Source organism: Rhipicephalus microplus, chromosome X, assembly GCF_043290135.1.
Source record: "Rhipicephalus microplus isolate Deutch F79 chromosome X, USDA_Rmic, whole genome shotgun sequence".
Lineage (NCBI taxonomy): Eukaryota > Metazoa > Arthropoda > Arachnida > Ixodida > Ixodidae > Rhipicephalus > Rhipicephalus microplus.
Window position 1 is genome coordinate 338,246,762 of NC_134710.1, and position 12,559 is coordinate 338,259,320.

The following is a 12,559-nucleotide window of genomic DNA, read 5'->3' on the forward strand; positions in this document are numbered from 1 at the left end:
GCCTGTAAACATTCTTTCCTGCATTTTTTTTTCAGCATTAATTGATCACATCAAGAAAACTAATAAACTAAAACAAATCACACTGAGATTCTTAGTTATTCTTGCATCACACAACTAATATGTGGAACAAACTACCCCAAGGATGCTGCTGCTTAGTGGAGATGGAAATGCATATTGGTAGGGTTGCACATTGGCAGACAATGCGAATAAGTGCAAGCGTTGATGGATCTGGGTGTCCCAGAAAGTGCGACTCTACCAAAACCCAGGTAGATACTATGTATACATATGTTTGATAGCCTATAGCACAGATATTTATGATTTTGTAATATATGTGTATCCATAGTTTTTTTTTCATGCTGATATGAACTCGTACATTTAAAACCACTACTATCATTTTTCAAGCTGTATCTTCACAATCTGATGCTTGGTTTGTAGCACATCCTTCACTATAGTGTCTTAATAAGCCTGAATATGCTGGAAAATAACCAAACAAGCAAAATGGTATGTGTGGGTATGATTTGCAAATAGAAATGCTTAAAGGCATACTGAGCAAAAATACGAAAACATGATGAAAGCATAGCAATTTTACTGGGAATATTTCTTTTCACACATCTTCGAAAAAATGGCTGTATTTCCGGAGGACCATGAGAGCGCAACTGCTGCAAGCCAGCACATGTGGAGCTGTGTGTCAGTGGCAGAAGTGGGAGCAACAAAAGTAACCAGCCGGTGCATGCTTTCTGGTCCAGCTGCTTCTCTCTCTCTGCCGCTCCTTTACCTCCCACTCTTCCCCTTTCACAAAAGCTCTAAAAGGTGCCCTCACCAGGGAAACCGAGGATGTCAATTCTTGCTGACACTGTTCAATACTAGTCCCGTAGCAGTGGCACAGTCTCTAGAATAAACTAAGGCCTGTAGTACAGGTTCATACAGTTGAAGCTGAGTGGGCTTCTGGAGAGTTGAACGTCACCTTTTCTAGCTCATGGTACAGCTGCTAGATATGGCAGTTTTCGAAAAATGCACTAAATAGTTCCGCTACTTTACGCCTTACAAAGAAGGTTGTGTCAGCCAGTTTCTGCCCTCAAGCTCTAATTCTGGCTGAATATCTCACCAGCGAAAGCTTTTTTTTTTTTTTTTTCAGTTGACACGCCAGAAAAACTTCAATAGTCCAAACAATGGACCTTTTCAGAAATGGCAGCACTGCGCCTTTTCCTGGTGGATAGGCGCTGGGGCATTATGGGAAAGCGGAGCGCCCGGCAGGCAGAGCTGACGACATTAACGACGCTTTCCCACTTTCGCCTGCTTTTATCGTGCGCGGTGAGTGGTTTTGGCTGGTGAAAGGTGCAGCTGCTGCGAAGAAACGGCTACGTCTCACCCCTCTAACCTTCATGTATGCAAACTAGACTGTGTTGTTCGTCCGAAATAACCATAATCATCACTCAACATGCCCAAGAAGAAAGAAAGCGGTGGACACGCTTGCTTGGTTCTTGAATTGTGATAATACGGGAAAGTCACCGGACGTTTGGTTCACTGCTTGGTGCTAGTTCAAGACTTCGATTTTTGTGATGCTGCAGCTAAGTTTGACCTTTGTTGAGATGTTTGTGTCCTCACTCAATGTGATTACGGGGCTGGAATTTTACACCTGAAGCATACCGTGTAATAACCTACGCGAGTTTCGGCGGCTGCATTTCCGATGGAGGCGGAAATGTTGAAGGCCCGTGTACTCAGATTTGGGTGCAGGTTAAAGAACCCCAGGTGGTCGAAATTTCCAGAGCCCTCCACTACGGCGTCTCTCATAATCATCAGTGGTTTTGGGACGTTAAACCCCACATATCAATCAATCAACCTACGCGAGTTTATAAAGTCCAGAGCCTTACATACCTCATTAAAAACTCGCATGGTCTCCTATCCATCCACCTAAGATGATTCGATGGCCAAGGCCATCATCATTTAATTCTTAGTCGATGTACTGATTGTATACCCCGTGAGTTCATGACTGTCACTACGATTTTGCCGTGAGTGCAAACTCGTCTTGCATCATGGCTGGGGGAGGAGGGGAGCACTGATGTAGCTTGGGTGCGGGTAAGTGCTGGTGTGGCTTGAGGGGGGTAAGTGCTCCTTTTGCATTCCCCTGTCAACACCCATGCCCACCACCATTAACACCACCCTTAGCCAACTTGCTGCATCTAATGAGATTTTCGACTGCCTCTGAAACCAGAGGCACTGCAAAACTGATATTGCATTGCCTTCATGATAATACTACCTTTGACCAAGCTCTGGTGTCATGCAATGACGTGATCACGTCAAGTCACGTCATGTTTTAATGATGTCACAATTTTTGACATTGTCTGATGTCATATATGCTGTCATCACGTGATGATTTTTTTCAATCACTCAATGCCGCCGACACGGGATGCAAATGTTTAATCAAGTTTCACATTTGGTGAGTCATCTAAGGTTTTCACCAAAAGCAAAAATTTACCCTCGGTGGCTTCGGCATTCCACGGCGGTGGCGTCAACAAGAGTGATGCAAAAATCATCGCGTGATGGCATCACCATAGGACGTTATTGTGATATCACAGATCACCAGAATGTGCAAGGTCATCATGAGACGACATTGTCGCTTTTCACTGCCTCTGTGATCGGCCCGCCAATCACGGAGGCCGAGCAGAGCCAGGTGAGGTGACACTGCGCCGTAAATATGCAATATCCGCACTCGACTGCACTCACTTAATGTCCGCTCTATCGACGTGCTGGTAGCTGATTTTTACTGCTCTCTGGGTTCTAAGTGCAAAGTTTCTCACACGCAGCATTTGAAACAACCAACAAGTATTTCAATCTACGCAGCATAGTGGAGCTCGAACCCATTTAGTATAAGGGTGGGATTTCGACATTCATTACCATGCGCCAAGTTCCACGGTCTTGCACTGCGTATCGCATGGAGGCATATCACGAATGATAGTGCCCAATATAAAGTATACTAATAATGAAACTGTATGGTCATGCTTTCAATAAAACACATGAGAAAAGGTTCCGCTACGCGGAAATAGGATCAACAAAGCACCGGAGACTCACTGCAAAAGCCGAGTAAAGTTTCTAAATCAATGGGTTCTTTTCGCAGGTGTGTGAGCATTTTCCCGGGTCATTAACAAGCCAAGGATGCTAGTGTTTGCTTGCGCCATGTTGCTCTGGGCTGTGCCTTTTCTGTTAGTGCACACTGAAACAGGGTTATTACGCGCAATATTCCTGCAACGATGCGTTCGTATACAACCACGCGCTGCGGGACACGAGGTGAGCCAACGCTTCCGCGAGCAGACGACACTCCGCCGGGACTCCGGCTTCCTATAATGCTTTGCAGCCGCCGTAGGTAGCGCATGCCAATTTTTGGAAAGGTCCATTGGTTAACAATACGGAACCAAGGTCGTTCACCTTCATTTATTTGTAGGAAGCACATAAGTGGGGCTGCAGTGGTGCATTTTGTTAGAAGAATAGAGAGAGACAGCAAGACTTTAGAGAAAAAGAGATTTTTGCGGCGTCTATACCGTAATTACTCGAATCTAACGCGTGCCTTTTTTCCGGTTAAGCCAGTTCATAAATCGCATGCGCGTTAAAATCGAGTACGAACAAAAAAATTACGGTCAATCTATTGCCATCGGCAAATCCCAAATGGCCGCCCCCTATGTGCGTCGGCATGGCGCGTCGCCCATTTCTGCCTATGTGTTTCCCATGTGCGGCACTTCGTACGTGCGCTGAGGAGTTCATCTAGTAGTGCATTAGCATCGACGGCGTGGAAGGGCCGACTCCAAAAACTCGAGCGCACCACGATGCCACTTTTAAAAGAAAAGTCATCGCATGTGCAGAAACGGACGGAAATCGGGCCGCATCGCGGTCGTTCGGAGTTCCCGAAACGTGCGTGCGGGACCGGCGGAAACAAAAGCAGAAGATTGTCGACAGCAAAGCTTCACGCAAAGGCTTCAGTGGACCACAGCAGGGTCGGTTTCCGCAAATTAAGAGCTGCTCGGTGAGTAGCTCTTAATGTGCTTGAGCAGCGAGCGGCACAGCGGCCCGTGACGACAGAACTGCTCCAAGTGCGGGCTATGCAATTGGTCTTAGAAAAAGGTCTAATGTGGAGCCAGTTTAAAGGGAGCAGGTGCTGGCTAACTAACTTTATGAAGAGGAAAGGCTTTTCCCTCCGAAGGGGAACATGCATATGCGAAAAGTTTTGCGGAGGAGCACGATGAAAAGCTTCACAGTTTTCAGAGGTTCGTTCTGAACTTGGGGCGCAACAACGGCTACATGCTTGGGCAAATTGGGAATGCCGATCAGACGCCTCTTTACTTCGACATGCCTGGCACCACAACCGTCGAGAAGAAGGGGGCGAAGCAAGTTCGCGTGCTGACATCGGTCCACGGTAAAACTACAGTGACGGCAATGCTCTGTTACACATCAGATGGGCACAAGCTTCGCCCGTACCTCATATTTAAATGGAAGACGCTCCCGAAAGAAGTTTTTTTTCGAGTGGTGTGATCGTGCAGGCCCGCGAGAAAAATGGGTGCGCGTTGCAATCGATGTCTTACGTTTTTTTTTTTTCCCCGCGGTGGAAATCGGGTGCGCGTTACAATCGAGGGCGCAGAAGAATCGAGTAAATACGGTATATCACTGGCATGCTACTCTGTATAGGGATGGGGAAGGGGACTAAAAGATTTCAGAGAAAAATTTTTAAAAAGTAGTGACCAAGTGAATGTGATAAAACTAGTATTTACAGTTAGATATCAGAGAAATCAAGGCATTCGTGTGTGAGATAATTTATCAGTATAGCTTTCCGCCAAAGCAGATTTCAGATAGGTACTTGATTAATGACAGTACGAACCAAGATGTTTTGAAAGTTGGCACACAGGGTCTAATACTATATTTGTGCAGCATTAATTGTTCGTGGCAGATCATGTCCATTTATCGTTCAAACAATTGTCTCTCGTTGTGGTACGCAGGGCATTCTAGTAGTATCTGGGGGCATTCGAGTAGTACAGTTGTAACAATATGAACTTGTGGCACACCCTAACAGTACATATAACTGCTCATGTTCACCACGTTCATTCGAAGATGATGATATAACGTCTCCAGGTGGCGGGAAAATGATCGAGAGATTTCCACACTCACTTTTGGGTCAATACATTAGAGAAAGATATCTTTGTAAAATGGTGAATTGCTAAGGTGATCTTTTTCTTGGTAGGCATGTATTTTTGCGATGTTACAAGCATAGGCTTTGGTAAAAAAATATTCTGAAATTCCAGCATTTTATACCTTTTCGAGCAGCTTCATCCGCTTTTTCGTTTCCAGAAATACCAGCATGGCCAGGTATCTAAAGAAACTTGATACTTCGTCCAGAAGTCTTAGCCTTGTGATAGAGATAGGCAATATCAGACGTTACAGGCTGGCAATTCCCACTTTTATGCCTGTTCACATACTTTGTAGGGCTGCTTTAGAATCTGTAAATACAGACCATCTTTTTGGTAGCATGCTGTAGAATAACCATTAGAGCTTCCATATTTCCATTGCCGACATCCAAGATGTCGCTTTCTCTTGGCGAAACGCGAGGAATTTTCCTGTAGAAGGCATGAAGACTCCGTACTACAATTGACATATTCTGATGTAGAGCCATCTGTGAATATGTGCATTGTGTCTGTGTATTCTATGTACATGTACTCCAACACAACTTGATAGGTAGCTGCATAGGGTATTTTCCTTTTTACACTGATTCCAGAGATATATGGCACAATTTTAGTGGTGACAGTGTCCAGGGTGACATGTGCCTTCCCATAATAGGGATGAAGCATTCTGCACTTACCATACCAGGCCTGCTGTTCTCCTTGAACTTCAATTGCCAATCCGAAATCTGCCAATTTGACAGCAGCACCTTTGGCTTTACTGGCCAACAACAGGTTTTCAGGCTGCAGAAACAATGCACATTCAATATCTTATACCTGGTTTTTTCATTGATAAAAAGCAAGCAGTGAAAATAACACACAATTGTGCTCATCGTTACATACTTTTCATTTTCCTTCAATAAACAGGGTGTTTTTTCAGAAAATAGGTTTTTTTTATAAAAACTCTATGACAGTCACACTCCAGTAGTTTTATCACACAAACTTTATGTCGAGGTGGAAATACTTTGGCACAATTAAACTGACATTGGTGAGACTAATTAGCAATAACGTTTAAGCAACTGCCCTCATAAGTAACTAAAAATATAATTAACATGAGAAAGTTATAGTGTGTACAAATTTATCGTATACGCACTTGAAAATCGTGAAAGTGGCATATAATTTGAGATATCCATAAACGAATTTCAAAGGTCAAACCACAATAGATCGCACTCAGCATGCAGAAAATGTCGCCTCTCTCTAATGTAAGTTGAGTTGAGTTGAATAAACTTTATTTGCCCAACGGTTGTTGCTGTGCCCGGGGCTAGGCTACCAGGAACACATTGTTCGAGGAAGATCTTCCAGGGTCCTCGGCGACGCCCTAGCCCGCTGGACATCTCTAATGTAAGACCTGTACTAAATGTGAAAAGGAAATTATGAAATTTGAATCAAGGTGCGTTAAAGCAGAATATGGTCAGAAAAATGGACAAGCATTCTGAAATACACAAGTAGACAGCTTATTTTTTGAAAGCGATGTGTGGTGCTTTTCTGTTTTTTTTTTTTTCTTAACTCTTTCGTTACCACGCCTATTCAAATCGATCGCCGGTAATTGACGGTCTGAATTATTGGTTTTGGCATGTTGAATTTGTTTCTAGTGCACCCAGCACTTTCTAGTAGTTAGTCTAGTCAGTCAACATTGAGAATCAATTTGAATTGGCCCGTTTTGGCAGTGATTTTTGACAAACTTTCACACAAACCGATGTGCGCGTGTTGTTGGGTAAATGCACTTAGCTGTCGAACTTGACAAAAGTGCATGCTGCTCGTGGTTAAGCTACAGGAAAATCAAAGTTCTGTAATCAAACGAACATTTGCAAATCAAATATCAATTCGAGGAATCAGCTTCGCCATCTGACAGTGTCTAGCTGTAATAATTGCCAAAAATTTATGCCAGCCATTTAATAGAGAGCTGTTACTATGAGTCGATGGAAATTTATGCTCCAATGTTTTCTAAGGTCCGCTGTATGTGTCTAGTGTGGCGGTGGCCTTCTCAGCCAGTTTCCAGCAGCTTTAGTTTCGCTTCTACCATTGTATCAAACACAGGACTGCACCTAGTGTCACTAGTCGCTCCTATGGCATCGTCATCACGCCCGCATGCGTGCGCACCTGCGCTGCAAAGCACACGCACCGCTCAAAACTATCAAGCAACTGCATCTGAATTGAGTGAGCACGAGCTTAGAGTCCAAGGATGACTACACCACAGCTTCAAATATTATGGCGAGGATGTTTTGTGTCAGCTTGACACATCCACATTCGTTCAAGGGTTTGTTTTATTTATGGTCTCAAGTTGTCTCCTCCACCGCGATTGCGTAGCTTCTGACCTTTGTGCACAATCTTATAGCTATTCTAGTTACGTGTAAGGTCCAAACGTCGCTAGGGCACGGTGTCGTGGCGCCACCTGCAGAACTTCTCCTAACGAAAAAAAAAGCCCGGAGGCACATCTTGGCCCTGACTACAGAGCAGTGCGAAACATTTTAAGACCGTGTGCGATATTTTTATTTTCTGTAATACGATGTTCAAAAATGCAAAGAAATATGCTTGGATGCATATATTATTGAAACGCCAACCTAAGCGAAGTGAGGTGGCTCATGAAAAGAGGCGACGCTAGAAAAAATAGCAAAGACATAGAAAAATTATAAAGAAATTTATAGAGAAATTATTTAGATCACGGCCATCCATCTATAATAAAACACCTGCAGGCTCTTATCGCAAAACAATAAAAATTTACCAAGAAAAGTGTACCAGTTCACTCGTGTCTCACGAAAAACCAAGCAATGCTTCACAGCAAGGCACAAGCAATAAAGCAGCACCTCGGTTCCAATTTTCTTTGTCTTTGTGAATAGAGACATTCTGTAGAGCATTTATTGTTTATTATACTGCTCCTGGGTCATTTATCTTCAAAATGTACATTCTGAATTTTCTTTGTTGTAAATATTTTTGAAGATATAGTGTTTTTCTTACACTATTTACCAGCTGGCAACTGAAAGTTACACATATTCATTTAATGTATTTTTGTTGCTCTACAACACATATCTTTTGGAAAAAGCATTTAATTGTGCATAATTTGGTATGCTGCAATCCATGCTAAAGCACTTTTCAATCTGGCAAAAACTATCTTCCTGAGACATATGAAAAATAACCGCTTTCACGCTGTAACAAAAGAGTTAATCTACAAGCAAGGATGAAAAACTAGAAAAACTATTTCAACTGTCTGTAAAAAGAAGAGCTGCAGTGGCTGCCCATTAGCTTTAAATTTGAAGATAAAAAGAAAGGTTGATATTGGGTTTTTTTTCCCCACAGCCCCAAAGAAAAGCAGATAAGCACCAAACACCCCACACATGGATAAGGCAATCTGTTGGTGCAAGTGAGATGACTTGGTGCATTCCATGAAGAGATGTGGTGATGATGTTCCTTGATTCAAATTTCATTACTTCCTTCTCACGCCTAGTTCTGGCATGATGTAATAGAGAGGCCATGTTTTCTGTGCACTGAGTGCAATCAGTTTCGCTTTATCTCTTGAAGTTCTATGATGAATATCTCAGATTATGTACGACTTTTGCTATTTCTAAGAAATGGGTATACCAAAATTAACATGCACTGAAACTTTCTAACGTAAAGAACCACTGTCAACGTAATAATTGAAATGTTCATAAAATGCTTTGTTAATTAATATAGTTGACATTATTTTAATTGATGCAAAGTATGCCCTCCTCAATGTAGAGTGTGCATGTGAAAATGACAGGACCATGACTGTCATAAAATTGATAAAAAATCAATCTATACTGTCTAAAAAAATACCTTCAACAGTACAAACCAAGATTTCAGCATTTTTCTTATGGCAATGACACCTAATTGATTTTGCACACATACTACTTCAAGCATCTTCATGAAAGTAAGCACACAATAATTGAATCATTACTCATTGAAGATCAAAATCAAATATATGACAATATTACTTGGGATTTTACATGCCAGATCCAGAATACGATTATGAGACATGCTGTAGTACACAACTATGGAAATTTTTCACCATCTGGTGTTCATTAACATGCACTGACAAGGCACAGCACATGGGCCTCTAGCATACTGCCTCCATAGAAATGTGCCTGCCGAGGCTAGAGTTGAACCTGTGACTTTTCGGCTTGCAGTTGAGCACCATAACCACTATACTGCAGTGGCATATAAAATCAAGTATGTGAAACTATGCTTAGCCACATCCAATTCTGGTAACAAAACAGTGTCTCTTTTAGTCAGCAAGATGGTACATGTTAATCCAAACAATATTAATAACATTATCTGGAGTTTTACGTGCCAAATATATTATCATGAGGCATGCCATGGTGGAGGGCTTTAGAAATTTTGGTCCATCTCGTGTCTTAACGGGCCCTGAAATGACATAGCACATGCGCCTCTAGCCTTTTTTGCCTCTTTGCAAATGAGACCGCCACGACTGGGTTCGAACCTCCAACCTTCAGGTCAAGAGCCGAGCGCCATAACTGCTGCAGCGTCACAGTGGGCACTCAAACTAAACATACGCCTTTATCAATTAACCATAGGAACCATAGGAACAAAGCAATTCATTTTAACAAAATGTAAACAATGATAAAACTCCACAGTAGATTCATATGCAACTTCTCAGTAACAATGTATATATTGCATACCCAAAAAAAACACGAAACTAAAAAATAAGGCTATACCTACATGACAAGCTGCTTTCATATGCCTGCTTTCACACTGCTAGAAAAAGTTATTAACACGGTAACTTAAATTCAATAACCTAATTTAAATTGACATGCATTGAAACTTCCTAACATAAACAACTGCAGTCAAGGTAATGATTAAAGTACTAATTAAAAACTTTTGTTTATTAGTACTGCCAATGTTATCTTATTAGTACTGTCAATGTTATCTTAAGTATGCTTGCCTCGGCATAGAGTATGTGTGTGAAAACAATAGGATCATGACTGTCATAAAATTTTCAAAAAATCTGTACTGTCTGAAGAAAAACACTCTGAACAGTTCAAACCAGAGTATCAGAATTTTAAAAAGCAATGAAACCTAATTGATTTTGCATGCATACTATTTCAAGCATCCTTATGAAAGTAAGCTTTACTCATTGAAGATCAAAATCGAATTTACAACGATAATATCTGGGATTTTACATGCCAGATCACCAATATGATACCTGTCGAAGAGCACAACTCTGAAATATTTTCACCAAGTGGTCTTCTTTACCATGCACTGACATGGCACAGTACATAGAGTACATGGGCCAGCAACATGGTGCAGTGCTTCAAATAGCATTAAAGACCTGTCAAGTTTTTCAAAGAATCTGAATTTGGGACATTTCCAAAACAGAAATGTACCACACCGCCTACGTCCCTACATATATATATATATATATATATATATATATATATATATATTCTTAAAACTCATCTCGAAAACAGAGGGAAGGGGGGGGGGGAGTGCCAACTAGCCTTGTACGCATAAACATCAGCACTGAGGTCTCATAATGGCTTAGAATTGCTTAACAAAAAACGCAGGTAGAGTTTCTCAACTACGTGGGTTTACATCAACGTCTTGTAAATTGGTTTACATAATGGTATACGCAATTGGTATGCGAAAAGCCTGGATTGAATTTTTGTCAATGTGGACAGATCATGCCCAGAAATTTAAACTTAAAAGAGATTTTCCTACCAATAGAACAAATGTAGCAAATGGTCGAAATCCGAGAGTCGCCTGGCGTATCCAGGATACTTCACAAGTATGTCATTGCATTTTTTTGGGGGGGGGTGGAAGGGGGGTGCAATAACTATTTTGCATCACCTCGTCACCCTACTCTCTAAACATAAATATTATGTTAAATACACATAAAACAAACCACGATTACGTTAAAAAAACTGTTGCTCCTGTTTCTGCACAGTCAATGACAGGTAAATAAATTATATGTATATTGTATGTATGTATGTGTATATGCTGTACCTTTTCACAAAAGCACTTTGGCCACCCCATGCCTGAGACTGGGCAGTTGGGAATGCACACTGTTACATCTGAAGAGAGTTGTTGCAGTGAAAAATACCTTATGCCCTTTCACTGCCTAGAAATTCTACTTCATCTTTGTAGTACACCACAAGAACGTACTTACGCACCTTAAGATCTCTATGAACGACATTGTTCTGGTGACAGTGGTTCACACTTTCCAGAATTTGTTGAATGCAGTGGCTAGAAGAAAAACAAGAACACTAGAATTATCACTAAGCAGCAAAAGCGGTCACGTTGTGGAATACTGCATGTCTGCTTTTTATTCCGCTTACTATAACAAGTCAACAGAGGCAAGGCAATGTCAGTTCAAGATTGCTCGATGTTGTGCCCTATAAATTATCATGATGTATTAACTTCAAAAAGCTGATAGATTTCAACAAGCGATTCAACGTGAAAAGAGAAAGTATTTGCCATGCATGGCAAATACTTTCACAGCGTTGTGCAGGGAGCAGGGAAAGGGCACTGGCCTACAGCAGTAGGAGGACTTCCTGTCTGGCTAGTTGGTGTTTGCTGATCCCCATAGTGTAAACAAAAATACAAAGACACACAGACATCCAAAGAGGGCACTACTACTAACAAGTTTGTCATCTCTGACTAATGCCCGCTGTAACTTGTGCATCTGCGCATTGTGAGTAGTATACATCGCTTCGCATCGACCTTCCACTGAATACTGGCACTACCAACTGAGTAGCACATCTCTGAGTCTTTGTATTTGTGCTACACCATGACAATCTGTAGCAGCAATGTCTGCTTACAAAGCTACCAGTTTCCATCATGTTCAATGTGCATGCACAAACACGTACACACAAAAGGTGTGCGAGTTATGATATGTACTGAAGTTCTTTTATACTGTTCCTTTTTTTTCTTGTATGCAATATATATTTCACTATAGAACTACCAGTACAATGCCTTAACAGCTGCTTGTGCTGTCCTTGTTATTGCTTTGCTTGTCAATAATGAAAAAAAAAAAACTTTTATTACCAGCTCTCAGAGGTTTCGTGTGTCTGCCAATTGCTGCTGGGCCGGTCGGCATCTCCTTGCACATGTTTGTCAACACATATGTGAAGATTATGTATGCACTGAGTGTAAGCACAAGCCTTTGTGCTGTCCTTGTTATTGCTTTGCTTGTCAATAATGAAAAAAAAAAAACTTTTATTACCAGCTCTCAGAGGTTTCGTGTGTCTGCCAATTGCTGCTGGGCCGGTCGGCATCTCCTTGCACATGTTTGTCAACACATATGTGAAGATTATGTATGCACTGAGTGTAAGCACAAGCCTATGGGCTTACAAAACTTGTATGCTGGCCGAGTGAGTGGTGACAAT

General features: G+C 41.7%; 1 protein-coding gene across 39 annotated transcripts in view; it reads right to left on the reverse strand.

Moving 5' to 3' along the window:
- Positions 1-12,559, reverse strand: part of CaMKII (Calcium/calmodulin-dependent protein kinase II) — a 243,703-nt gene that overhangs the window by 81,619 nt on the left and 149,525 nt on the right. For all 39 annotated transcript variants that reach the window (XM_075879738.1, XM_075879744.1, XM_075879740.1 and 36 more), the window contains exons 6-7: positions 11,345-11,417; positions 5,840-5,942 (exon numbers count right to left, since the gene is read on the reverse strand). In XM_075879738.1, coding sequence (XP_075735853.1) covers positions 5,840-5,942; positions 11,345-11,417 — 176 coding nt within the window. The remainder of the gene's footprint in view (positions 1-5,839; positions 5,943-11,344; positions 11,418-12,559) is intronic.